This window comes from Canis aureus, chromosome 12 (assembly GCF_053574225.1).
Source record: "Canis aureus isolate CA01 chromosome 12, VMU_Caureus_v.1.0, whole genome shotgun sequence".
Taxonomy (NCBI): domain Eukaryota; kingdom Metazoa; phylum Chordata; class Mammalia; order Carnivora; family Canidae; genus Canis; species Canis aureus.
This window is the reverse complement of record NC_135622.1, coordinates 14,748,102-14,775,773: the sequence shown is the minus strand read 5'-3', so window position 1 is coordinate 14,775,773 and position 27,672 is coordinate 14,748,102. Positions and strand designations below refer to the sequence as shown.

The following is a 27,672-nucleotide window of genomic DNA, read 5'->3' as shown; positions in this document are numbered from 1 at the left end:
TTTGATATTCAAAGGTAATAATATCTGAATCTCTGGGCACCTACTGCAAAACTAGCACTGTGCTAAACATTTACAAATATTCAGTCACTTAATGCTCCCAATGACCCTCTGAGGGAGGTACCATTTTTCGGATAAGGAAACTGAAACAAGGAGAGGCAACGTGCCCAGGGTTACCAGCTGGCAAATGGCAGACCAGGGACGTGAGTGCCGTGGTTTTGACTCCAGTGAGGGCAAACGCTTTGCTGGGCAATGAAAGAGCAGGAGTTACTGGGTCCCTCCTAGGGAACCTATCAGGGTGCTGTAGGCTCTGGCCCACATCACAGCCTGCCTCCTGAGCTGAGTGGCTGAGGTTCTCCTGGAGGAACGGCCTCCGTGCGCCCTCTGCTGTACATGAGGAGGAACAAGAGTTCCTCCCACAAGCTCAGATGCAGGAAGTGTCCTGGGAGACAGTGGTCTCTCCTAAATAAGGACACGGGGCAAGGGGCCAGTTGGCTGGCTACAGACCTCCACCACTGTGGAGCTTCCACCCTGGCCCACATCCCCTGACTGGCAGAAGGATGGGTTTGTTAACATACCTGGTTTCTTAGGGCTTCCCTCTTGGAATATTGCCCACCTTCCCCAAAGACATGTTGGCCTTAAGCCCACCCCACTAGGGACCAGAACCGAGGGCTCATCCCACGACAGACTTCCCCCTAAGGAGATCATTCAGAACATTGCCATGAGGGCAACGGGTAGGATTGGGAATCTGAGAGGGCCAGGGAGGCTGGGAATCAGGCACTGAAGCCTACTCTTTGAATAGGTCAAGGATGAGGAAAGGCTACTAAAGACTGGGGTCAGCAAAGGCATCTAGAGGAAAAGGTGTCTGGGAATGTCTATCTTGTCCAACTCTGAACCTGAGCTCACCACTGGGTAGGGGTCCGTGAGAACCCTGACAACTCCCCTGGAAATAAGGACAAGGCCCAAAGGCTGACAACCCTGACAACTCCCCTGGAAGTAAGGACAAGGCCCAAAGTTTGGGCTAATTGCCATGGGAACACCTCTGGACCAGCGAACCAGGAGTCAGTCATGGGCCCCATAACAGAGAAGGCAAGCGTTAATAAAGGACAATCTACATTTTATTTGTATCTGCTTTTCACATGCACATAAACTCTCCTTTCCCCCCACTGAGGGACAGATGGTAGGTTCTGGAGGGAGGAGGCATCAGAATGAGGATGAGTTCAACACAAGGTCCTGCTACCATGACCATGGGGCATCCTCGTGTGCTGAATTTGCACTGTCCTCCCTCCCCTGTGGGCAGTGAATCTACGTGGGCCCTCCCATTTGACACCAGCTCAGCCATGGACTGGCCATGAGAGACCCAACTCCTCTTCAGGGTTTCAGCTTCTTGTCCGGATTTTTCCATCCCTAAAGTTCTATTTCTGGGGAGACAGAAAGTCAACAACCACAATTTCTCTCGCCCAAGCTCCCCCTAACCAGGGCGGTCAATAGACTCCTAAGAACTGGGATTCTAGCAATCCGAGGCCCTTGCTGCTAGCTGGATCTGAGGGCAGGACAGTAGGTATGAGTGCTTATCTGGGTAAGGCAGACTTTACCAAGGTAAGGCAGGGTGGGCAGTGCCATTGTGGCAGGATGTGGGGTGGCACAGGGCTCCTGGGTGTGCCTGAGGGAGGGGAAAGAAAGCCCCAGGAAGCCAAGGACATTGGCTTATTTTTCGTAGAAGTCAACATGGGCTCCAGACTTGAATGTGTCCATTTGTAGCAAACTTAGCAGTTTCTGGGCCGACATATTACAATCCACAAGCTCCCCTTTTGTCTTCAGGTTCTGCAGCTGTTCTCGTAAGTCTGGGTCCATTGAGGTCTCCCGAGCCAACTGCTGCATGTCTGTGTCCAGGGGACCTAGGGCATGAAGAGCAGACATTGAGGGGACGTGGCCGAGCCAGGGGTCCGTGCTGTGTGTGTGGAGTATGGTGGAGTCAGGTCTGGCCACAGGGAATACCTCACCCTGGCTGACAAGTGTGGTCAGGGTCATTCTGCCACTACTCAGCTCCAGACTCAAATTCCGATGCCCAAGGAACATGGTGTCTCCAGACCACTGTGTCTACAACCACGCTTATCCTCTCCTGTCCAACCAGAACCTCCTCCTCCTGACTTTTCCATTTCTATTCATGAAGCACTCTCCTCTCAAGCTCAGAACTTCCATCCTCACCTCCTCCCTCCCCACTCTGTTCCTGCAGCTGACCAGTCACCAAGTAGGACGGACCCTTCTGCTTCTATATACCCCGATAGTCCGGCCCTCTGGTGCTTTCTCTGCTTCAACTCTTCCCGTAGCCCTCTGCAAAATGTATCTTGCTAAAATGTGGCTAAATATGGTGGCATAAGAATTTCTAGCACTTTTCTCCAGAACCATTAATATGAACTACTAGCTGCATGTGAAATTACCTTCACAAAAGCCAAGAATTCCAGGTAAGGGATTATACTACCTGGGTGAAACACAGAAATAAGAAAGGATGCATTGAGGAAGGTAGGAAATAAGAGATTTGTACTACCCTTATATCTGTCCCCCAAGCCCAGGCACCCCTGTGTAGAGACACTCTCCCTATGGGAGAGTGAAGTAAGCACCTGACTTCATAGGGGATCCCAGAGCCAACCCGCTGTAGCATGGGGCCAACTCCCATGGCCCTAGGTGTCTCCCTATGGGCTTCCATAAACCCAGGCCCCCAGCTAACCCCAGTTCCAGTGGCCTCTGCAGCCCCAAGTGGCTCCCACAGCCCCACACAGCTCCTATAGCACAGATTCCCACAAACGTAGGCCCCAGGATCATTCTGGTGCCTGCTGGCTCCAGCCAGCTCCAATGGCCCCAAGTGGTTCCAGGCTCCCAGAAAGCCCCAAGAAACCCAGGCCGCCAATCCATTCCAGTATCAGCTGGTCCTTGTGGCCTCAGGTTGCTCCCATGGTATCAGGCTACTGACAAGCCCTCATGAACTAAGGTACCTGGCATATTCCAGCCAGCTCCTATGGCCCTAGATGCCTCCAAGCTTGCAATCAGTGCCTGTAAATCCAGGCTCTATGGAGGCACCCACAAACCCAGGCTCCCTGCCAGGCTCAGCACCAGACTGACTACCATGAACCCAGGCTTTCAACCCACCCCAGCAACAGGCTGCCCAAAGACTCCAGCAGCAAGTCTGATGCAGATGACACCAGATGGTTCACCTAGATTCACTGGATAGGCTGATTGTTAAAGGGCTTTGCCTACTGGAGTCAGCCTGTAAAGACTGGGAGAGGTGCTTACTTCCTCAAAAACAGACACCAACATAGGGCCACAAGGATCATGAATCATCAGGGACATGTGATACAACCAAAGGAAACCTCTAAAACTCCAATGACTGACCCTAAAGAAATTAGATGTATGAACAAATAATTTAAAATAATCTTCTTAGAGAAATTCAGTGAACTACAAGAAAATATAGATAGATGGGGTGCCCAGGTGGCTCAGTTGGTTAAGTGTCTGATTCTGGGGTTCAGCTCAGGTCATGATCTTTTTTTTTTTTTTTTAAAGATTTTATTTATTTATTCATGAGAAACACAGAGGGAGAGAGGCACAGACACAGGCAGAGGGAGAAGCAGGCTCCATGCAGGGAGCCCAACATGGGACTTGATCTCAGGTCTCCAGGATCACACCCTGGGCTGAAGACAGTATTAAACCGCTGAGCCACCCAGGCTGCCCAGGTCATGATCTTAGGGTGGTAGGATCGAGCCCCATATCAGGCTCTGTGTTCAGCATGGAGTCTGCTTGAGATTCTCTCCCTCTTTCCCTCTCTGCCTTTTTCCTCTCTCCCTGCTCACATGCGCTTTCTCTCTCAAATTAATAAATAAAATCTTAAAAAGAGAGAAAATACAGATAGACAGCTACATGAAATTAGGAAAACTATGCATGAACAGAATAAATTCAACAAAGAAATAGAAACCACTTTAAAAAACCCAACAAACTGAAATCCTAGAGTTGAAGAATAAAATGACTAAAGAATTCAAGAGAAGTCAACAACAGATTCAACCAAGCAGAAGAATAAAATTTTGTTCTTCTTCAAGCAGAAGAAAGAAATTACTCAATTAGAAGACAGATCATTAGAAATCATCCAGGCAGAAGAGTACAAAATAAAAAAGAGTAAAGAGGACTTAAGAGATATTGGAATCCCAGAGAAATAATGGCTGAGAACTTCCCAAATCTGGGGTAAGATTTGTACATCCAAGTTCATGGAGCTAATAAGTCACTCCAAAATTTCAACACCCTCCCCCAATAATTATCTTCTTCAAGACACCCAGCCTACATGACTTCACTGGTAAATTGTGTCTGTCTTTATGCCAATACCATAGTGTTTTTATTACTATGCCTTTGTAATATAGTTTGAAATCAGGGAGTTGATGCTTCCAGGTTTCTCTTTCTCAAGACTGCTTTGGGTATTTGGGGTCTTTTGTGGTTCCATACAAATTTTACAATTGTTTGTTCTAGTTCTGTGAAAAACGTCATTGGAGTTTCGATAGGGATTGCACTGAATCTGTGGATGTATTTGGGTTGTATAAACATTTCAGCAATATTAACTCTTCCAATCCATGAACACAGAATATCTTTCCACTGATTTGTGTCTTCTTCCATTTCTTTCATCCATGTCTTATGGTTGTCAGTGTACAGGTCTTTCCCTCCTTGGTTAAATTTGTTCCTATTTTCTCTTTTTGATGCAATTGTAAATGGGGCTGTCTTCTTAATTTCTATGATAGCTCATTATTAGTGTACAGAAATGCAGCTGATTTTTGTGTATTATTTTGTATCCTGCAACTTCACTGAATTTATTAGTCCTTTAAAAAAAAGTTATGTATTTATTCATGAGAGACAGAGAGAGAGGAGAGAGAGAGAGAGAGAGAGAGGCAGAGACATAGGCAGAGGGAGAAGCAGGCTCCTCACAGGGAGCCCGATGCAGAACTCAATCCCGGATCCCGGGATCATGACCTGAGCCGAAGGCAGGAGCCCAGCCACTGAGCCACACCCAGGTGTCCCGAATTTATTAGTCCTAATAGTCTTTTGGTGGAGTTTTTGGGTTTCCTATATATAATATGTCATCTGCAAATAGATAGTTTTACCTCTTTCTTTTTGATTTGACTGTCTTTTCTTTTTCTTGCCTAATTGCTCTGGCTAGGACTTCTAATACTATGTTAAATAAAAGTGGTGATAGTGGTTTCCTGGTCTTGTTCCCAATCTTAGAGGGAAAGTTTTTTTAGCTTTTCATCATTGAGTATGCTGTTAGCTATAGACTTATCATATATGGTCTTTACTATGTTGAGTACATTTCCTCTACCCTTTTTTTTTTTTAGTTTTTTTAAATCATAAATTGATGTTAAATTTTGCCAAGTATTTTTTCTGCCTCTACTGAGATAATCATATGATTTTTATCCTTCGCTTTATGAATATGGTATACTGTATTGATGGATTTGCAGACGTTCAATCAGATCCAACCCAATCAAATGACATTCTGGAGTAGGCTCCACACCAGACTGTGGTTTTTGTTTGCCCCAGCTGATTGAGTAAGTCCTAGGCTGAGTCCAGGGGGGTGCCAAGTTCAATTGACATGTTCAATCGTGTTATTCTTATAGAATAACAGTGTATGGGGATCCCTGGGTGGCTCAGCGATTTGGTGCCTGCCTTTGGCCCAGGGCACAATCCGGAGACTTGGGATCGAGTCCCGCGTCGGGCTCCTGGCATGGAGCCTGCTTTTTTTTTTTGGTTTGCTTTTCCTTCTGCCTGTGTCTCTACCTCTCTCTCTCTCTATCATGAATAAATAAATAAAATCTTTAAAAAAAAACAAAGAATAACAGTGTATGTGTTAGGAAGGAAGGGAAGATTGGGTACTAGAGAGCATGAGGAAGTAAAAGTAGCACTGGTCATGAACTTGGAGGCAAGGTTTGATCCTGGCTCTGCCGCATTTGGGCTCTGGTCAGGTCTTTCTACATTTTGCCCCCAGGTTCCAAGGGGAACAGACCACTGGAACTCTAAGTCACTTAGATATTATACAACAGCTTTGTCACTGTCTTATAATTCCCCCAGCCTCAAGTCTAGTATAGAAGCCTTACTTTTCGGGATGCCTGGGTGGCTCAGCAGTTGAGTGTCTGTCTTTAGCTCAGGGAGTGATCCTGGAGTTCTGAGATTGAGTCCTACATCGGGCTCCCTGCATGGAGCCTGCTTCTCCCTCTGCCTGTGTCTCTGCCTCTCTCTGTGTCTCTCATGATTAAATAAGTAAATAAAATCTTAAAAAAAAAAAAAAAAAAAAGGAAGCCTCACTTTTCAGAAAAGGGAAGAGTGGTATCATGGCAGGGTAGTGAGAAACCAGACCAAGTATCACAAGACCCCTTACTGTTTAACTTTTGTGAAGATAGGGCCCTCTTTTATTTATCCCAGCATCCTCTTGGTATTCTAGCACAATTTAGCCGGGGGTGGCCAGCATTTCACAATGTCTCTCTGCTCTTCATTCAACTAACATTACTGAAGACTGACTCAGTGAGGTGCTTTGCTAGGTGCTTGGAACATACAGGTGCACAGTGCAAAGTTCCTGCCTTCAAGGCTTTTCAGGAGAAAGTAGTATAGATATGAAGAAAATACAGTGTGATAAGTTCTAATATTTAGAAGTGCCAACAGTTAGATAGCACTTCATGGCTAGGGATCATTTTCATATATATTACCTCATTTAGTCCTCTAATCTGCCCTGTAGACAGATAGCATCTTCCTGTTTCACATAAGGAAATGTGGGCCAGGCCTGAAATTCAAACCCTAATCGTCTTTCAACTCTAGTATCTCAGACTTTCCAGCCCCACCCTCCAGGCCCGGCAACTGCCTTTCACCTTATCTTCTAAACACACTCCTTATCCCAGCTGGCTCTAACTTCTGGAGCCTACATTCTCCTTAAGGAATGATGGTTAAGAATTCAGGGACAACATACTCTGTGGGTTCTTTCTTGGAGGGGACAGACTAGGCCCTCTGCACACCCCCCAGAGGCGAACCAGCAGGTTCCTGGTGACAGGGGAGGTGGTAATGCCCCACCTACCTGGGGCATAGCTCAGCACCCTGACACTGGGCTCCTCTGCGGCTAGGACCTGGAACATCATGTCACGGGCAGCCTTCCCTGCACAGTACAATCCCCAGCCTTTGAAAGGCTGCAGAGCACAGAGGGATGAGATGTTAACCACGGTCCTGCTGAGGCCAGGACTGTCTGGAAAGGCCTTCAGGATGGTGGTAGTCAGGCATAGCATGGAGGTCAAGTTGACAGCCCAGTAGTTATTTACTTCAGCTGAGTCGCCCAGGTCCACGAAGCCTTTGGACACGTCCCCAAGAGTGCCTGAAAAAACAGACCTTAAGGAATCAGGGTGTGCAGGCAGGTCCCTCTTTCCCCAGCCCTCTCCAAATTCCTCTAGATACCCCCTTCCTAACTAAACTTGGAGGAGTCTCCCTAGTGCTTCTGAAGACACCTCCCTCTTCCCAGCTTCGCAGACAGACACACCTGGGGTTGCTCACAGTCACCCCAAGTTGCAAAATGGAAATGTCATACCCTGCTCTGGACCTGAGAGGAGGACTCAAGGGGCCATTTGGAAAAGCGGGTAATTTACTTTTGCAGGAAGACCTCATGCCCTGACTCAGGCCTCCGCCAGAGGGCGCAGAGCAAGGCGATCGGGAAAGTTCTACAGTCATTTTAGAAAATTTGCCTGAAATGGGAAGGAAGGGGGGGGGATGGGAAAAATGGGTCGCGCCGATGGCACGGAGTCTTTCTCCATAACTTGCTGAAACAGCTCGGATTTTTCAGGCATCTTTTCTGACTCCTAAGAGTTCCTAGCGGTGGGGAAAGTGAGAGGGAGGTTGAAGAGGCAGGGGCGCTAAGCAGGAGTCCGGGGCCCTCCCGGGGAGTCCGCCCCCGCCGGCCGGCGCCTTACCCGCATTGTTGATGAGAAGCACCCGCTGCAACCCCTCGGGCCTGGGGAGCTCGCGTAGGGCGCCGAGCAGCTGCTGCAAATCGGCCTCGACGCCCAGGTCGGCGGGCACACTCAGCACGCGCAGGCCGGGCCGCCCGGCGTCCAGCTCGGCCTGCAGCTGCCGCAGCGCCTCGATGTTGCGGGCGCTTAGGACCAGCACGGAGCCGGGCGCCAGCAGCCGGGCCAGGAGACGCGCCAAGGCCCGGCCGAAGCCGCGGGAGGCCCCGGTCAGCACGCACACGGCGCGCCCCAGGCCGCCCTCCTCGCCGCTGCCACCCTGCATGCCTGCGACCTGCGACCGCGGGCGCTGGGACCCCAGGCTGGCGGGGGCGGGGCGGCCGCGGCTGGAGGAGGCGGAGGCGGCGCGCAGAGGGCGGGAACCCGGGCGGCGGCGACCGCGGCGCCCCTGGCCTCGGCCGCCCGTGGCGGAAGTGGAGGCGCCTGCGCGGTCTGGGTCGGCCTCAAGGGGCTAAACCTAAGGGGTCCGGAGGACCGGCTTCGACGCGAGTCCCAGCCCAGTTCTGGGCCTGGCTTCGTTGTGCCGCCGCCGCCACCCACCCTGCTTCCCAGCACCTTCGCTCGTTCAGACCCGCGGCATCCGCCCCAAGTTCACACCGCACCTCCCGGCACAAGGGGCCTCCTGCAGGCCGGGCCATGCTGCTCGGCGCTGGGCATCCCTGGAAGCGGCCTGCAAAAGCCCTGAGTGCAGCACCTGCCAGTTTCGGGCTCTGGCAACTCCCCGCGCTCAGGGTGACCTGAGCTACCTCTGGGAGCTCCACGGTGGCTCCTCCAAGTGATGTAAAAACCTCTTCTCCCTTACTCTGTGCTCCGGCCAGTTCCCCTTCCTCTGGGGTTTCTGAGTCCTGCGCCAACAGGTCTGGACTACCTGGATTTCTGCACCCACTCCCGCTACACTTTTCCCAACACTCGCACCCACTCCCAACTTCTGAAAGGTGACTGACTGCAAGTGCCTCCATTTTGACCTTCCAATTTTTTTTTTTTTAAATTTTTTTTTTAATTTTTTTTTTTTTTTTTTTTTTTTTTTTTTTTTTTATGATAGTCACATCAGAGAGAGAGAGAGAGAGGCAGAGACACAGGCAGAGGGAGAAGCAGGCAGGCTCCATGCACCGGGAGCCCGACGTGGGATTCGATCCCAGGTCTCCAGGATCGCGCCCTGGGCCAAAGGCAGGTACTAAACCGCTGCACCACCCAGGGATCCCCCAATTTTTTTTTTTTAAGATTTTATTTATTCATGAGAGACAGAGAGAGAGAGAGAGAGAGAGAGACAGGCAGAGGGAGAAGCAGGCTCCATGCAGTAAGCCCTGACGTGGGACGTGGGACTGGATCCTGGAACTCCAGGATCATGCCCAGGGCTGAAGGCAGGTGCCAAACTGCTGAGCCACCCAGGGATCCCCACTGACCTTCCAACTTTAAGTTCTTTCTAGCTTATCTCTGAACTCAGGCCACCCAACCCTCAAGCAATAGGGACTGCCCTGAGCCAGCACGACCCCCTGTGATTGACCTCAAGACAATGGTTGGTTTGACCTTCACCATCTATCCGCAGTATCCACTGACGTTTGCCGCACATTTCCTTATTTAAACCTGGAAGTATTTTTGGCGCTTTGAAGAGAGTCTTTGAGACTTTAGTCTGCTCTCTTCCGAATGCTGGCCTCACTGAAATAAATTCCTTTCTGATTTCACCGCCACTCCTCTCTCTGCCTTTGGATTTTGTCAGCTGTGATTGGCCAAATCTGGTCTGTTTGGGACCCTCTGAGCCAAGTGTCCTTGCACCCCTGTGCCCTGGCTACATTTCAAGTTTTGTAATCACCTGAATCTATACTTCCAGACCTGTACGTTAGAAAACCTACATTTCTGATTTTTTTTTTTTTTCTCGGAGAGAGGGAAGATGAGAAGTTGGGACACAACTACAAATCTGCTTAACCAGGAGACCTTTCGGGGGTTATCAAGGTGGTAAGTAACCTCTGATAACTCAACCCAAGTCTTTTTTTTTTTTTTTTTTTTTTTCAACCCAAGTCTTCATAAGGTTCTTCTCTCTCTCAGGATAGACAGCAAAGTTGCCTTTCAGGGCTTCAGAAGAAATGCGTTTTGCTTCCTTGTGCTGTGTGAGCTATTGTATCAACACCAAAACAACTTGGGGAAAAGGTTTTTACTGGTCAACATGGGTGCACTTACTGCAAACTTTTTGTAAAATGTGCAGTTCAGATTATATGTTACCATGGAACATGCTCTAACAACAAATGAAACTGCACAGAAATCTTAAATGTCATTTAGACTTATTGTCAATATGCACGGTATTATTTTGAAATTATTTGATAAAAAGCAGGACCAAAAAAAATAATTATGCTAATGTTAGGAGCTAAAATTTTCAGTGTTAAAGAGGCTAGGTATAAATTGAAGGAAGTCAAGGGAAAAGTTGAAAACTGAAAATTTGTATTGGAAACCAAAAAAAAAAAAAACTGTAGTATTTATTGTGACTACGTTTACAACAAAATAACACTAAAGCCATGTTTTTCTCTTCTGGGTGTGTTGGTTCTCCAGTACCTATGACTAGCTTTTTAAAGAGTTCTTCCTGCAACAATGGCAGAGATTAGAATATGCCCTGTGAAAATTAATGAAAGGAAATCTCCTTTAGAATGGAGGCCCTCAGGGTGAGCTCTCATGCCCTGTCACTTATCAGTTAGACACTCAAGGGAAGAGAGGGACCTTGCACATGAATACTGCTTTATTATTCCAGCGGGAGGAAGAAAGGCTTTCTCCTTCCCTGGCAACAGCCCAGCCAATGAGAGACTGCCACAACTCAGCCATTGAAAAGCCACTATACTTTGAACTCCCAGTTTATTCCAATGGACTTTCTGTTTATAACTTCCAACTCCCCCATTTCCTCTATAAAAGAGCATTCCTCTCTTCTGTTGGAGTGACTTACCTATAGTTCTGTAGGAGAGTGATTTCTCTGCTCTTCCTGAATAAACTCATTTTTGCTGGTAAAATAAATGACAGTTTTGTTTATAAAGGTTCATGTTACTTGGTGATCAGAAGTGGGATGCAAAGAAGACCCCCAACAACTACCAGACTTCTGAACAAACAGGCCTGCACCCACAGAGCCAGTTGGGCTCCTATTGCTTTCTGGCTGACCCTCGAGTTTGAGGTAAGTTTTCTCCTGGATTTTGAGCTCTGTGCTTTGTGTTTGTACTATCTGGGCATTATTAGGATGTTTTCAGGTCTTGTTTGTTTTTTCTCTGCAAGTGCTTGTTTAGCTTTTAGTTGCACTTTTTGGGGACTGTTCCTGTTCCCATTGGAACTGTGCCTGTTGGACCCATGCTTCCATCAGACTCCTGTTTGGAACCAGACTGTCCCTATTGGAACTGTACTGGACTTTAGTCTGATTCCTTCTGGAACCAGGCTGTTCCTGATGAAACCATGCTGTTGAGTAAGTTTTCTCGTTGCCCTAGAGAAAAATCTCTGAGAAATGGAATCACAGTCATCAAGATGCTTTGAGGGTGCTGCCCACCCCCCTGCCCTTACTGGGACTCTGGCTGGTTTTGTTTTATTTTATAAGATTTTTATTTATTCATGAGAGGTACAGAGAGAGTGGCAGAGACATAGGCAGAGGGAGAAGCAGGGTCCTTGTGGGGAGCCTGACGCAGGACTCGATCCCAGGACCCTGGGATCACGACCTGAGGCAAAGGCAGCCGTTCAACCCCTGAGCCACCTAGGCATCCTTCTGGCTGGTTTTATGTTTAAAAACTATGGTCCCTCTGCATGTACATTTATAACTAAATGGACTAACTTAACCAAAAGTAATTTAGTACATTAATGGCCATTATGGGGAACTTTTCATCTCTTCAAGCTTATTTTATTTATTTATTTATTTATTTATTTATTTATTTATTTATTTAAAAGATTGTATTTATTTATTCAGAGAGACACAGGCAGAGGGAGAAGCAGGCTCCATGCAGGGAGCCCGATGTGGGACTTGATCCCGGGTCTCCAGGATCACACCCCAGGCTGCAGGTGGCGCTTAACTGCTGCGCCACCAGAGCTGCCCTCTTCAAACTTATTTTAAAATTAAAAATTAAATTAGGGCAGCCCGGGTGGCTCAGTGGTTTAGCGCCACCTTCGGCTCAGGGCCTGATCCTGGAGATCTGGGATCGAGTCCCACATCAGGCTCCCTGCATGGAGCCTGCTTCTCCCTCTGTCTGTGTCTCTGCCTCTCTCTCTCTTTCTGTGTGTCTCTCATAAATAAATAATAAAATCTTTAAAAAAATAAAATAAATAAAATAAAATAAAAATTAAATTAGAGAGCCATGGCTCTTCAAAAGAAAAAAAAAGAAAAAAAAGATAAAAAAAGAATGGGATGCCCATTTTAAAGGTGACAGAGTATGCAGTTAGACATAAGCTGAAGTCAAATATGGTGATAAGTAGGTTACACATTAGAAGCCTGGGGGTAGGGCAGCCCAGGTAGCTCAGCGGTTTAGCACGGGCCTTCAGCCCAGGGCCTGATCCTGGAGACCAGGGGTCGAGTCCCAGGTCGGGCTCCCTGCAGGGAGCCTGCCCTCCCTCTGCCTGTGTCTCTGCCACGGGCCTTCTCTCTCTCTCTCATGAATGAATGAATGAATGAATAAATAAATAAATAAATAAATAAATAAAATCTTTAAAAAAACAAAAAGAACTTAAAAAAAAGAAGAAGCCTGGGGGTACAACATCCTGACTTTGTGGCTGCCAAGACCCCTCAGCATCCTGGCCTTGTGGCTTCCAAGACGATGGAGCTAACAGGTCAAGAGCCACAGATGCAGAGCATGCTTGCTCCTCTTCCACCTCTACCACTGCCCCCTCTCCCTGCCCCAGGGTAACCTATAGCTTCATTGTAATATATTCACATTGTGGTTACAACCTCACCCCTGTGGGGTAGGATGGCCATAAAAGTTCCAGCAAGAACTGCATAGGACAAACCCCCCCCCCCAACCAGTAGGTGGTGTCCCTTAGATGGCCCTATCTATGACCTATAACCTATGCATACGTAAAAAGAAAAGACACCCCTAACCCCTGTGCACCTGCCACCTCTGGGCCTGCCCATGCCACCCAGGCATCCCTATGTGATTGTTTTTGTTTCTCTCTCTCTTTTTTTTTTTAAAGATTTATTTATTTTTTTATTCATGAGAGACATGGGGAGGGGGGGGCGGTGCAGAGACACAGGCAGAGGGAGAAGCAGGCTCCATACAGGGAGCCCAACATGGGACTCAATCCCTGGTCTCCAGGATCAGGCCCTGGGCTGAAGGCAGCCCTAAACTGCTGAGCCACCCGGGCTGCCCCTCTCTCTTTTTTTTAGATTTCACAAAGAGGAGAGATCATTACTGTATTTACCTTCTCTGACTTATTTCGCTTAGCATAATGTTCTTGAGGTCCATTCATGTTATTGCAAATGGCAAGATTTCCATTTGAAACAAAACATAACAGGGACCCCTGGGTGGCGCAGCGGTTTGGCTCCTGCCTTTGGCCCAGGGCGCGATCCTGGAGACCTGGGATCGAATCCCACGTCGGGCTCCTGGTGCATGGAGCCTGCTTCTCCCTTTGCCTTTGTCTCTGCCTCTCTCTCTCTCTCTCTCTGTGACTATCATAAGTAAATAAAAATTTAAAAAAAATAAAACAAAACAATCTAATTAGAAGATGGGCAGGAGATCTGAATAGACATTTTTCTAAAGAAGATAGATGGCCAACAGGTACAAGAAAAGATGCTCTGTATCATTAATCATCAGAGAAATGCAAATCAAAACCACAATGAACTATCACCTTACATCTGTTAGAATGGCTATCATCACAGGACAAGAAACAGCAAATGTTAATAAACAGAGTGAGGATGGGGAGCCCTGGTGGCTCAGCAGTTTAGTGCCACCTTCAGCCCAGGGCCTGATCCTGGGGACCTGGGATTGAGTCCCATGTCAGGCTCCCTGCATGGAGCCTGCTTCTCTCTCTCTCTGTGTCTCATGAATAAATGAATAAAATCTTAAAAAAATAAAAAAGCCTAAACAGAGTGAGGATATAGAGAAAAGATTTCCATCCTTTTTTTTTAATGGTTGAATAATATTTATCCATTCATTCATCTACGGACATTGACGTTGTTACCATATCTTGGCTATTGTAAATAATGTTGCAATGAACATGGGGGTGCATATATCTTTTCAAGTTAGTGTTTTTGTTTCCTTTGCATAAATATCCAGAAGTGGAATTGCTGGATCATTTTTAATGATTTAAATTATTAAAATATTTATTATAAAATATTAAAATATTTTTAATATTTTGAGAGACCCTCATACTGTTTTCTATAGTGGTCTCACCAATTTAGATTTCTACCAACAGTGCACAAGGGTTCTCTTTTCTCTACATCCTCACTCTTTTTATTAACACTTGGCTGTTTCTTGTCCTGTGATGATAGCCATTCTAACAGATGTGAGGTGATAGTTCATTGTGGTTTTGATTTGCATTTCTCTGATGATTAATGATACAGAGTATCTTTTCTTGTACCTTTTGGCCATCTATACCTCTTCTTTAGAAAAATGTCTATTCAGATCTCCTGCCCATCTTTTAATTAGATTTTTTAAAAGATTTTAGGGCAGCCCCGGTGGCGCAGCGGTTTGGCGCCGCCTGCAGCCCAGGGCGTGATCTTGGAGACCCTGGATCGAGTCCCACATCAGGCTCTCTGCATGGAGCCTGCTTTTCCCTCTGCCGGTGTCTCTGCCTCTCTCTCTCTCTCTCTCTCTCTCTCTCTCTGTGTGTCTCTCATGAATAAATAAAATCTTTTTTTTTAAAAAAGAGACACACACAGAGAGAGAGAGAGAGAGAGAGAGAGAGAGAGGCAGAGACACCGGCAGAGGGAAAAGCAGGCTGTGTGCAAGGAGCCTGATGTGGAACTCAAACCCGGGAATCCGGGATCATGCCCTAAGCCAAAGGCACTCAACCGCGAGCCACCCAGGTGTCCCTGTTGTTTTGTTGGTTTTATTGCTAATGAGTTGTATGAGTTCTTTATATGTTTTGGATATTAACCCCTTATCAGATATATGATTTGCAACTATTTTTTTTTTCATTCATTAGATTGCCTTTTCATTTTGTTGATGGCTTCCTTTGCATGTAGAAGCCTTTTAGTTTGATGTAGTCCTACCTGTTTTGGTTTTTGTTTTTGGCTTTTAAAGTTTTAATTTTAATTCCAGGTAGTTAACATACAGTATTATATTAGTTTCAGGTGTACAATATAGTGATTCAGTACTATATGTACAATATAGTGATTCAGTACTTCCATACATCACCCAGTGCTCATTACAAGTGCCCTCCTTGATCCCCATCATCTATTTAACCCATACCCTTATCCACCTCCCTCTGGTAACCATCAGTTTGTTGTCTATAATTAAGAGTCTTTCTTGATTTGCCTCTCTCTTTCTCTTTTCCCTATGCTCATCTGTTTTGTTTCTTAAATTCCACTTATGAGTGAAATCATATGGTATTTGTCTTTCTCTGACTTTCTTCGCTTAGCATTATACTCTCTAGCTCCATTTTCTTGCAAATGACAAAATTTTATTCCATTGTGTGTGTGTGTGTATATATATATATACATATATATATATATATCACACCTTTATCTGTTCATCAATCAATGGACACTTGGGCTGCTTTCATTCTATCGTAATAATACTGCCATAAACATGAGAGTGCATGTATCCCTTTGAATTAGTGTTTCTGTATTCTTTGTGTAGATACCCAGTAGTGCAATTGCTGGATCATCGGGAAGTTCTATCTTTAACTTTTTGAGGAAATTCTAGACTTTTTTCCAGTCTGCATTCCTACTAGCAGTGCACAAGTGTAACTTTTTTCCATATCCCCACCAATTCCTTCTGTTTCCTGTGTTGTTGATTTTAGCTACTCTGATAGGTGTGAGGTGAAAATTCATTGTGGTTTTGAGTTGCATTTCCCTGATGATGAGTGATGTTAAGTAATTTTTTTCATGAGTCTATTGGACATCCGTATGTCTTCTTTGGAGAAATATCTGTTTATGGCTTCTGCCCATTTTTAAATAGGATTATTTGGTTTTAGGTATTGAGTTTTGTAAGTTTTTAAATGTATTTTGGATATTAACCTTTGTAAATATGTCATTTGCAAATATCTCCTCCTATTCTGTAGGTTGCTGTTTAGTTTTATTGATTGTTTCCTTTGCTGTACAGCTTTTCATTTTGATGTGATCCCAATAGTTTATTTTTCCTTTATTTCCCTTGCCTCAGGAAACACCTAGGAAAAAGTTGCTATGGCCAATGTCAAAGAGGTTATAGCCTATGTTCTCTTCTAGGATTTTATGGTTTTAGGTCTCCCATTTAGGTCTTTAATCCATTTTGCATTTATTTTTGTGTATGGCATAAGAAAGCAGTCTAGTTTCTTCTACATTATTCGGCCCATTTTTCCTAACACCATTTGTTGAAGAGACAGACTGTCTCTTTTTTCCCATTGGATATCTTTTCTGCTTTGTTGAAGATTAATTGACCATAGAGTTATGGATGTAGTCCTACCTGTTTTTTGCTTTTGAAAGAGGGACCTGGTTAAATACACTTGTGATATATCTACAACAATGTATAATATGCAGGTGTAAAAGTAAATGAAAATTTCTTCATATACTAATGTGAAAAATTGAATGAAAAAGGCAAAGTGAAGAATAGGAAACAAGTATATACTGTTACCTTTTGTACGATACAAAGGGAGAATAAAATATATTAAGTACTAGAAAAATTCCCAATAAATTATAAAACTAGTTAACTCTATAGAGGTGGGAGAGGGGAGTTCGGATGGAAGTATATATACACAGAGTGTACCTTTTTGAATTGATTTTTAAAAGCTATGTTAGTGTATTCTCAATTCAAAAATAAGATATTCTTAAATGAACACATAAATGTACTAGGAAAAAAATTCAGATCATATCTGAATTTAAATATTCGCAGAGCTGCTTGGCATTTTAGCATTTGTATCATTAAACAAACTAATGTTTAAGAACTACATTTAGTTTTTGCTATTTAATTTTATTTAGCTTTGAATCTTTCAAGAAAAATGCCTCTTTGGGAATTCTTCATGTCTCACAAATCATCCTTGTGACTTATAGGAAGAACATCAGCTTTGCCAGCTTAAAAGTTCATGAGGAGGAAAACTTTAAAATTATGTAAAGAACATATCCATGCTGAAACAACTTTGACCCAGATATAACAAAGAATATAGACTGTGAATAAAAGGAGAAAGTTTCAGAAAAAAATGAGACATCCTAAACCCATTATGTTCTTACTAATCAAATTACAGAACAACAGACTTTATAAAAATATTTCAAGAATGTAGTTCCTTCGACTTTTTTTTTTTTTAAGATTTTATTTATTTATTCATGAGAGACACAGAGAGATAGAAGCAGAGACACAGGCAGAGGGAGAAGCAGGCTCCATGCAGGGAGCCTGATGTGGTACTTGATCCCGGATCTCCAGGATCGTGCCCTAGGCTGAAGGCAGCGCTAAACCCTTGAGCCACCCAGGCTGCCCTGACTTTTGAGATAAAACATTGAAACAGAAAGCGGACAAAATTATTGCTGTAGACTGCCAACTATTTTTTAGTGGTGGAGATGAAGGATTTTTGACATTTGATGATACAAATTTCCTTCTATAAAATATGTTACTAAAAACAATTTTTACAGTTAAAGTCTGCTGTATATATGAAGGCTAATGATATTATTAAATACGCTACTTCTGTATTCTGTACCTCAGACACTTGAATATGCAGAAGCCTTTTAAAAAATAAAATAGCATCATGGATTGTTGGCAATAAACAGAGTAGACCTTTTCCATATTCTCCACTCAAAGCACACTATGTGATACACATAAAACTTTGGAACTGTTTTGTCAAGTACTTATACAAGATGTTTAAACAAGGTAAAATAGTTTTAACATTAAGAAGGCTGTTTAGGGATCCCTGGGTGGCGCAGCGGTTTGGCGTCTGCCTTTGGCCCAGGGCGCGATCCTGGAGACTCGGGATCGAATCCCACATCGGGCTCCCGGTGCATGGAGCCTGCTTCTCCCTCTGCCTATGTCTCTGCCTCTCTCTCTCTCTCTCTCTCTCTCTCTCTCTCTCTGTGACTATAATAAATAAATAAATAAATAAATAAATAAATAAATAAATAAATAAATAAAAAAGAAGGCTGTTTGACCAAAAGAAAGCCTTGACATTTTATTTTGCAAATAACAATAGCAGCATAGGAGGTCTTGCTAACAATCACAGCAGCTTGAAGATAAAGGAGTTAATCTGCTGGAAACTGCTGAAGAAGTAATCAACTTTAGTCTTCACTTCCATATGTGAAACTTGCTGTTGGAGTGGGATTTTACAAGTAAACAAGAGCGGGGAGGAGGCCGGAATAAACCATGTGATGATGGATTCACATTGCAGACATAAATATGAACTTGTTTAGAATAGACAAATCATTGTAGATAGTCTGCCCTCTGAAAGGATCAAGAAGCAGACACCCCAGTAGCAATGAGCATATGCAGTGCCCAGATCTTCGTTTCTCATACTATTCACCAATAAAAAGAACCAGGGCTTCTTGGGAAAATGGCTGATTCTAAAACTGGTGTAGGAAATAGTGTGGAACAACTTGTAGCGACCGACAGTGAAAAAGTGCTTATAAACACCTAAAATGAGTATGTCAGAGAGACACAGGAGGCAACTGAAAGTGCTCTTGGTGGCCAAAGCAAGACAAATTGAGCAGTAAAACCAAGTAGTATTGGATTGTAACCCAAAGTATAAAATAATTATACATGAGTCTTCATGTTATAAATAAATGATTAAATAAACAAGAATAAATGTAGGCGAATAGACAAATCTCCCATACAGAAGAACTCCAAACAACCTATGTAGATACCTCAAGGGAATATTTATGCTCCATCTTATACTTCACCTCAAGATGGCAGAGCAACACTCCCCACTTAGGAGTGGGCTGGGCATGGTGAATTTCATCCAAATTGTATAGTACACAAAGGGGTAAAAACGTAACATAGAGGAGAAATGGACAAAAACTACCTCAGCCTGGAGATCAGGTCAACAACAGTGATGAATCATGTAGATAACATGTACCCTTGGTATGATGTGATAGGGATGCTACTTTACTCTGTGGTCTTCCTCTTCAAAACCCATAATCCTAGTCTAATCATAAGAAGGACATCAGACAAACCCAAATTGAGGACATTTAACCCAATATTTGGCTACTACTCCTCAAAAATGTCAAGGTTATCAAAAACAAGGACAGCCTGAGTAACTTTTATCATCAAAAAGACACTAAGAAGACATAGTGACTAAATGTAATATGATATCTTGGGTGGGATCCTGGAACAGTAAAAGAATATTAGGTAAAAACTAAGGGAATCTGAATACAGTGTTGACTTTAGGAAAGAGTAATAATTTGCTTATTAGCTGCGAGCAAATGTACCACACTAGGTGCAAAATATTGATAATAGGGGAAGCTGGAAACTGGATGTGGATCTTCACAGTTTTTCTGTAAATCTAAAACTATTCGGGATCCCTGGGTGGCGCAGCAGTTTGGCGCCTGCCTTTGGCCCAGGGCGCGATCCTGGAGACTCGGGATCGAATCCCACGTTGGGCTCCCGGTGCATGGAGCCTGCTTCTCCCTCTGCCTATGTCTCTGCCTCTCTCTCTCTCTCTCTCTCTCTCTCTCTCTGTGTGTGTGTGACTATCATAAATAAAATAAAAAAAAAAATAAAAAAATAAAACTATTCTAAAAAAATGATGATCCACTTATTAACTCAAATTTTCTTTTAAAAAAGTTAACCTGAATTTAGGTAGATATGTTCTTATGTCTGCAGTTTACTTTAAAATGCATCCAAAAAGGGATGCCTGGGTGGCTCAGTCGGTTGAGTGTCTGGTTCTTGGTTTTGGCTCAGGTCATGATCTCAGAGTCATGAGACTGAGCTCAGTGTTAGGCTACAGGCTCAGTGGGGAGTCTGCTTGAGGTTCTTTCCCTCTGCCCCTGCCTCTACTCATGCTCACGTGTGCTCTCTCTTTCAAATAAATAAATAAATAAATAAATAAATAAATAAATAAATAAATATTCGGTGTCCCCCTCCCCAGTTCCATCTAAAATAGCATTTTAATTTAACAATTCCATTTCAAAAGAAAATGCTCAGGAAAAAAGTCAACTAGGGGCACATGGGTCGCTCAGTGGATTAAGTGTTTTCCTTTGGCTCAGGTTATGATGGTCCTGGGATCGAGCCCCACATCTGGCTCTCTGCTTAGCAGGGAACCTGCTACTACTTCTCCCACTGCCTTTGCTCCCCCTGCTTGTGCTCTCTCCTTCTCTTCCAAATAAATAAATAAATAAATAAAATGTTAAAAAAAAAAAGTAAAAAAAGAAATAAATGGAATTGTTTTCTTAGTTTTCTTTTTGGACTGTTTGTTGCTAGTATATAAAGATACAACTGATTTTTATGTATTGATCTTGTATCCATTCAGTTATTAGCTATAACATTTGTGTATATGTGTGCTCAAAGAAGAAATATAAATCCATTCATGAAACGATAGCGAGAGCACTGTGCATCAACAGAACTCTGCTCAGAGGAAAATTTATATTGCTAAATATTTTTAATTAGAAAGCAAAAAAGAGGGGGATCCCTGGGTGGCTCAGCGGTTTAGCACCTGCCTTCGGGGCAGGGCATGATCCTGGAGTCCCGGGATCGAGTCCCACATCGGGGTCCCTGCATGGAGCCTGCTTCTCCCTCTGCCTGTGTCTCTGCCTCTCTCTCTCTCGTGAATAAATAAATAAAATCTTTAAAAAGTAAAAATAAAAAAATAAAGCTTTAAAAAGAAAAGAAAGCAAAAAAGACAAAAAAAGAAATGGATCAAGGTTATCAAGTAACCTTATGTGTTAAGGATCTTTGCAAAAACTGGAAATCAATTTAGACAAAACTAAAAAAATATTTTTTTTCATAGCCCTGAAAGAGAAAGCTAAAAAGCAGGTCCAAAAAGGGCAGAAACCCCAGGTGGCTCTGGGGTTGCTTTATCATCAAACAGGGTAACAACATCAGGTAACAGAAAGCAATGAATTAGTTACAGAATGAATCAGCTACAGCTGTTTTCGGCCTTATCATTTTGCTTAAGATTTAGTTGCTATGGAGAGACCATAAAATTAGCCTAGGTCAGATTTCATTTCTATTTTTAAGTCTGGAAAAGTTTTGTGCATCTTCAATGATGGCTACACCAAACCCATGGCCAACAGGGAATAGTTCCACAGGAACAGCTGGGGTATTTAATCAGAAGAAGGGGCAATGAGTGGATACAGAGTGGCAAAAATGAGTCATTCATTACACACCTTTGGCAGCTAGATTTTTTTTTTTAAGATTTTTTGTTTACTTGAGAGAGAGAGTATACACAGAGGGAGAAGGAGAAGCAGGCTCCTGGCTGAGCAGGGGATGATCTCAAGGCCGTGGGATCATGACCTGAGTCGAAGGCAGATGCTTAACTGACTGAGCCACCCAGGTGCCCCTAGAAACTAGTTTTTGTGAGGCTGTTCACTACAGCATTTGTCTATAGTACCAAAAATTATGAGTGCTTAATATTAACTGAACAGTTAAATAAAGTATAGCACATTTAAGATGGTCTATGATGCAGCCATTTCCATATGGAAGAATTAAATACAAAGTGTACAGAGTCTATGAGTTAAATTCAATTTTTTTTAAAAATTCAGTTTTAAAAGTTTTATGTATGCATATAACCGGCACCTGAAGAGAATGCCCAAAAATGTGATGTGTGTGAGTGTGTATATCTACATCCTAACACCTGAACTTGTGAATGTGACCTTATTTGGCAAGGAGACGTAAATTAGTGATCTTGAGATGAGATCATCTTAGATTATCCTCATGGGTCCTAAATCCAATGACCAATGTCCTTGTAAGAGGCAGAAGAGAAGACACAAACTGCAGAGAAGGCCACGGCCATGTGAAGACAGAGATAAAAGAAGCCACAGGCCAAGAAATGTCTAAAGCCACCAGAATCTGGAAGAGGCAAGAAATGAAACTCTTTCAGAGCCTTTGAAGCGAATATAGCCTTCCTGACACCTTGATTTTAGACTTTTGCTTGCCATAACTATGAGAGAATAAATTTCTGTTGTTTTAAGCCACCCAGTTTGTGGTCATTTGTTACAGCAGCCTGAGGATATGCACACGCACGGATATGCACCCACACAAGTAACAGTAAGCTCTCTATAGATAGATACATAGAGCCAATATATAAAATATATTTCCCCAAATTGCCGTATTTTCCTACAGCCAAGCTTGTGTGTGTGTGTGTGTGTGTGTGTGTGTGTGTGTTTTAAAAAGATTTTATTTACTTATTCATGAGAGACACAAAGCGAGAGGCAGAGACAGAGGCAGAGCCGGATGGGGAACTCAGTCCTGGGACTCCAGGATCACACCCTGGGCAGAAGGCAGGCGCTAAACCTCTGAGCCACCCAGGCGTCCCAAGCTTATTGTTTTAAAATGTGGGTATAAGGAAGGCTAAATTTCACGTCAGGCAAAATTTATTCTCACAGGCAGTTCCCCAGGGGAATGCGAGCTACTGTGACTCAGGAAACCCCTCTAGCCCCATCTCCCATTGACTTGCTACTTTGAATGCCCCGCTCTTCAGGGGTCTTTCCACTTCCTTCAGGTACAGAGGTCCCCTTCCCCTCCAATCTGCTGGGTTGCTTTACCCCACTTCACTTACAGAAGATCACATCCCTACCGATTTCCGCTAACCGAAGGAAATCTGAAGAGGATTTTTGCTTTTAGGAACTGGTTGGTGATCGCTTCTTTGCTTTATGCCATCTCGGTTTAGGAAAGGGATTGTAGGAAAGCACAAACCGTACTCTGGGAAAGCAGGGAAGCTATTCCCTTCCCCCACCCCATCCCTTTGCTTTGCTGTACCGCCTGGGTGGATTTGGGACCAGGTCACCGTCCTCCGCTGCCGCCTCTGTTCCGCCCGGGTCTGACCCCAGCACTCGCATCCCCCGACCCCCACTTGTCAGGGAAGGAGGAACCAGACAATTACAGAGAGGGCTTATTACCGCCTTCCGAGGGCTCCCAACACGCGTGGAGGGAAACATCCCTCACTCCCGTGTGAATTCTGCTGCCGTTCGTGGTGACCTTTCTATTCTGTAAGGGCTGAGGTGGGAATTAAAGTCATCAGTTTTTGTTGGTAGGGTGGGAGTGGGGGGAACGCCGGGCAGTGAAAGCACAGGCCACCTTATTTTTGCAAACCGAGCCACAGAAGGTGTTGTCCTCGGTATTCTCGCTGCCCAGTATCATCAGATCACCCAACAAAGCAGGTGCCATCCAATCAGGAGGCTTCTGGAAAGAGGAGCTCTCTTGGGAGTCCCCGCAGGTGGAGGACCACCTGCAAGGGCACCACGAATCCCAGGTAGGGTTTACGACCGGCTGTCCAGCCGCCGCCAGGTGGCGCCAAAGCGCAGCCGAGAGCGGGCGGGGGTGGGGTGGGGTAGGGAGGGGTGGGATTCGTGTCCTGCAGCCTCAGGCTGGAGAAGCCCGGAGGCCTGAGGATTAGACGCTGCATGGGTCTCATGATAAGGGGCCCTGCCCTCTGCCCTTTCCCCAACCTCCAGTTAGGGACGTGAGGTTAAAAAGTATGGATCCCTGGGTGGCGCAGCGGGCGCGATCCTGGAGACCCGGGATCGAATCCCACTTCGGGCTCCTGGTGCATGGAGCCTGCTTCTCCCTCTGCCTATCTATCATCTATCTATCTATCTATCATCTATCTATCTATCTATCTATCTATCTATCTATCTATCTATCTATCTATCTATCATCTATCTATCTATCTATCATCTCTCTCTCTCTGTGACTATCATAAATAAAATAAATAAATAAATAAATAAATAAATAGTAGGGATTATCTGGAGAGGACAGGCAGGCAGCCTGGTGGTGTCAAGATTGCATCAGATGGACAGCCCAGGTGGCTCAGCCGTTTAGCGCCGCCTTTGGCCCAGGGCGTGATCCTGGGGACGTGGAGTCGAGTCCCACGTCGGGCTTCCTGCATGAAGCCTGCTTCTCCCTCTGCCTCTGCCTCTCTCTCTCTCTCTCTCTCTCTGTTTCTCTCATGAATAAATAAATATAATCCTTAAAAAAAAAAAAAAGATTGCATCAGAACTGGAGGACCTGAGGACCGCAAGGTCTCACAAAGGTGGCTGGGAGAGGGCGGGAGAATGGAAGTGGCTTTGGGGTTCCAAGCCCGGAAATGAGGAAAATGAGCCATGAAGCTAAGTCTGCATTAGCCCTGGCAGGGGACAGGCCTGGGGGGAGAAGACACCTCAAGGATGCCACAGTGAGCAGGAAATGACCTACAGAGCCTTCAGATGACCTTCCCTTTATGCTGCAAAGTTTCCCTCTGGCTTAGATGCAACCTGCTGCGGGAAGGTGGGAAGGGGGAAACCCTCGTTGACCGGGGAAAATCCTGAAAAAAACAGAAATGAGTTTGCCTGGAAGTGACTAATACTTGTAGGTGGTTGGTGGATTTTATTGTTTTAATGGCCATTAGGAGTAATAGATACTCAGAAAAGAGGACAAGTTTTGTAACAGAAAAATAAAGTTACATTTTGTTTTACCAGAGGGAGATCTTGGCCCATGAAATGCACATCAGCTACAAATATTCGTAAATATTGATTGCATATAAGAAACCCTCATAAATTCCCAAAGCAGAAATTGTACTGACTATATTCTGTAGCCACATTATAGCTAATAACTATGTTGAAGCAAGACAAGAAAACTCACCCACTTTAGAAATCATAAAAGGGAGGGAAGTTATCCTAAACAGTAGTAGAGGCATTGAGAAATCAAGATTAGAATACCAGAATCTTTAGAAAAAGAGTAAGAAAAAACAACTTATTAATGCTAAGGTATAGGGACAAAGCTGAGTTTCCAGATATAAACTCAGAGTTATATATGCTCTTGTTAGCTAAGACATAGAGAATTTAATCAACTGAATACTTCGAATTTTAGAAAAACAAAAAACCCTTAAGAGTAAAGAACTGCAGAATTAAATTAATTAGGAAAAAGAGTAAAGCTAGTTATTTTTAAAAAACTAGTAGACTTACACTAAGAGAAAATGCAAAATATACATCTCTTACTTACCTTGTCCTTCAGAAAGTACTGAGCAGAGAGCTCTACCTTTCCTCCAATTTGCCCACTGTGCACCCCCAAGGTGGGTCACAATACACCCTCCCTTGTAGGTTAGAGCCCACTGCCGCAAGATCTGACATAACTTTCAAAATCCTGATGTTCCCACACCTTTGTAACCAGGATGAAATTGGGAACTTCCTTTCTGAGGATGACAGCAGATTGATATGAGCCACTGACCAGTTGTAAAGCACTTATACCTGTGTGTGTGTGTGTTCAAGTGTAAGGGTGTGCATAGGTGCGTGTATACAAATATGGGTATACAAGTATGGGTGTGTTGTACAAGTGTAGGGGTGCGTGTACAGTGTGGTATGGATATACAAGTGTGGGTATGGGTGTGTATAAGTGTGGGGGTGTGTGTACAAGTGTGGAGGTATGTTGTTTTCTTTCAATCCTTGAATTATGCTGAATTATTGAATCCAGATGGTCTTTTAGCGTCCAATCCCAAAACAGAAGTGTATTTTTTATGTGCTATACAACCACTGATAGACAGGTATTATAAATCAAGGATTTCAATGAATTCAAATTGTGTACCTCAAAGGAACTACCAGAAAGGAACTACTTTGATTTTCTTGTTCACCTATATCAATTATCTGTAATAACAACTCCATATTCCAGGGACTCAGTGCCAAACAATCATTATCTCAGTTAACCTTTCACTATGTAGGACATGATATTATCATTCCTATCAATAGATAGGGCTCAGAAGGGTTAAAGTGATTTGCTCTGCATCACACACCTAACCCAATGCTGACCCTCAGTGAACATATTTTTTCCTTTGGTGAGAAAGTATTTTTTTCTCCATTCTTGTTGTATGCATATAAAAATAATATTTATGTCTGCCTTGGTCTTTTGCAGCTCTTCATGTGACCCAAATCAGGAGTCCCCCATATAACCATATCACTGTGATGTGATATGACCTCTGTAAGGTGGCTGCGGAATCTGAAGGTTTTTTACTTGCATAAAGTCCAGACCCTTTCTTGCCCTGCAAGAATCTGCCCAGGTGGAAGATCTCCTTGTCTCTAATCTGGCCTCACAATCTGCATTTCATCATTCTGCTGCGCTGCTTCTCACAAGTGAGCAAACTTGGCACTGGCTTGCATTAAAACACTGTTGTTGCTAATACCCAAAGGTTTTTCTGTACTTGAATCCTATTCAAGATATAGAAAATAACTACCTTCCTTATACTGTTACAGAAACTTAGTTATTTTTTCATAAAGATTTGTTAATGCTATAAGGTTTTCCTGATTGGCCACTTCATCATTTTCCCCATTTTGGCATCTAATCTTAAGTAAAATCTATGGGCTCCCTAGACCTTGCTAAATCTGAGCATTGGGAGAGCATCCCAAAAGTGGGAAGACTAAAATTCCTAAAAGTGTCTTGGCATCACTAAGTTTTGCTAGACCTGGCTCTAACAGCCTACAATTATTATCATCAGTTTCTCTGAGCTCTGGCATAAGTTTGCTGTGATTTTTTTTGCCTTTTGTGTGTGTGTGTGTGTGTGTGTGTGTGTGTGTTCTGTGTTTTGTGGGCGCTTTGCTGGGAAGCAAAGAAGTTGCATTGAGGACTATTAGCCAGAACATCCTTTCAAAATGCACTGGGCTGAATCTTTGATAGTCCTGTGGGACAGTCAGATACTGAATTTGAAGATTCCTGGAGTTCACACTCGGGACAGTGGAAACCTTCCCTCTCTTTCCATCCCTCACTACCATGCTCACTTCTCACCCTCTTCAGGAAGGCAAGTGAGGTCTGGCTACATACAAGTGTCTGTGACTCTGGAAGGGACTTACAGAAGTGTAGCCCCTGGAGGAAAAAAAAACCAGAAGGGTTATCTGGACTGCTTCAAAAAATTCTGCCCTCTTCTCTCATGTTGTCATGGCTGAGGGTGAGTCTCCCTGTGGCTCCTTCTCTCCTGCTCTTACTGACCAGGGCTCCTTCGAGTCTGTGCTCCTGACCATGCTGTGCTACCACAGCCAGATGAAGCTCCCACCTCACAAAGATCCTTGTTGTCACTGCAGTTGCTCTCTCATGAGGTCTCAGACAGACATTTGGGAACATCTTCTCTTGCAGTGCGAGTTAGAGAGGGTATGCCCTGCCTCAGCATCCAGAGACCCCACTCTGAAGGTTGGGGACCACCACTATGGTGGCCTCTTCCCATTACCATCATCTCCCCCTAGCCAGGTGTCCCACTCCACCCTGACAAGCCTTTGGTGTTTTTCCCCTATGTGTTGGGCAATTGAGGGAAATGACTCCAAAGAGTTAACATTCTCTTAACAGACCCCTTATGCCTGAAGGATGAAGGGGAATGATGGTAAAGGGATGGGGATTGCAGCGGAGGAAGAACCCAGGGTAAGGAGGCTGGGTACAGGGTAAGGAGGACCCAAGGTGGCTGCAGTTGGGACAGTGAG

General features: G+C 44.3%; 1 protein-coding gene and 1 long non-coding RNA gene across 3 annotated transcripts; one reads left to right on the top strand and one right to left on the bottom strand.

Moving 5' to 3' along the window:
• Nucleotides 1-1,097: 1,097 nt before the first annotated feature.
• Nucleotides 1,098-8,304, bottom strand: SPR (sepiapterin reductase). Its single transcript, XM_077842885.1, has 3 exons — nucleotides 7,968-8,304; nucleotides 7,088-7,378; nucleotides 1,098-1,895 (listed from the first exon to the last, which is right to left on the bottom strand). The coding sequence occupies exons 1-3, from the start codon at nucleotides 8,287-8,289 to the stop codon at nucleotides 1,705-1,707; spliced, it is 804 nt and encodes a 267-aa protein (XP_077699011.1). The 5' UTR covers nucleotides 8,290-8,304; the 3' UTR covers nucleotides 1,098-1,704.
• An 850-nt stretch (nucleotides 8,305-9,154) lies between these two features.
• On the top strand, nucleotides 9,155-26,449 carry LOC144280637 (uncharacterized). 2 transcript variants are annotated; one of them, XR_013349074.1, is made up of 3 exons: nucleotides 9,155-9,977; nucleotides 11,039-11,172; nucleotides 17,086-22,215. It is a non-coding gene; the product is annotated as an uncharacterized LOC144280637 (long non-coding RNA). The 2 variants fall into 2 exon arrangements; XR_013349073.1 differs by lacking the exon at nucleotides 17,086-22,215 and adding an exon at nucleotides 26,123-26,449 and having other exon boundaries at nucleotides 9,167-9,977.
• The last annotated feature ends 1,223 nt before the right edge of the window (nucleotides 26,450-27,672 follow it).

Bases quoted from the DNA above. Each gene is read 5' to 3' on its own strand.
- SPR (XM_077842885.1), bottom strand. From the start codon at position 8,289: ATGCAGGGTGGCAGCGGCGAGGAGGGCGGCCTGGGGCGCGCCGTGTGC. The intron at 7,379-7,967 runs GTAAGGCGCCGG...CTGTTTTTTCAG, and splicing joins GCTTCTCATCAACAATGCGG to GCACTCTTGGGGACGTGTCC. The intron at 1,896-7,087 runs GTAGGTGGGGCA...TTCATGCCCTAG, and splicing joins GGTGCTGAGCTATGCCCCAG to GTCCCCTGGACACAGACATG.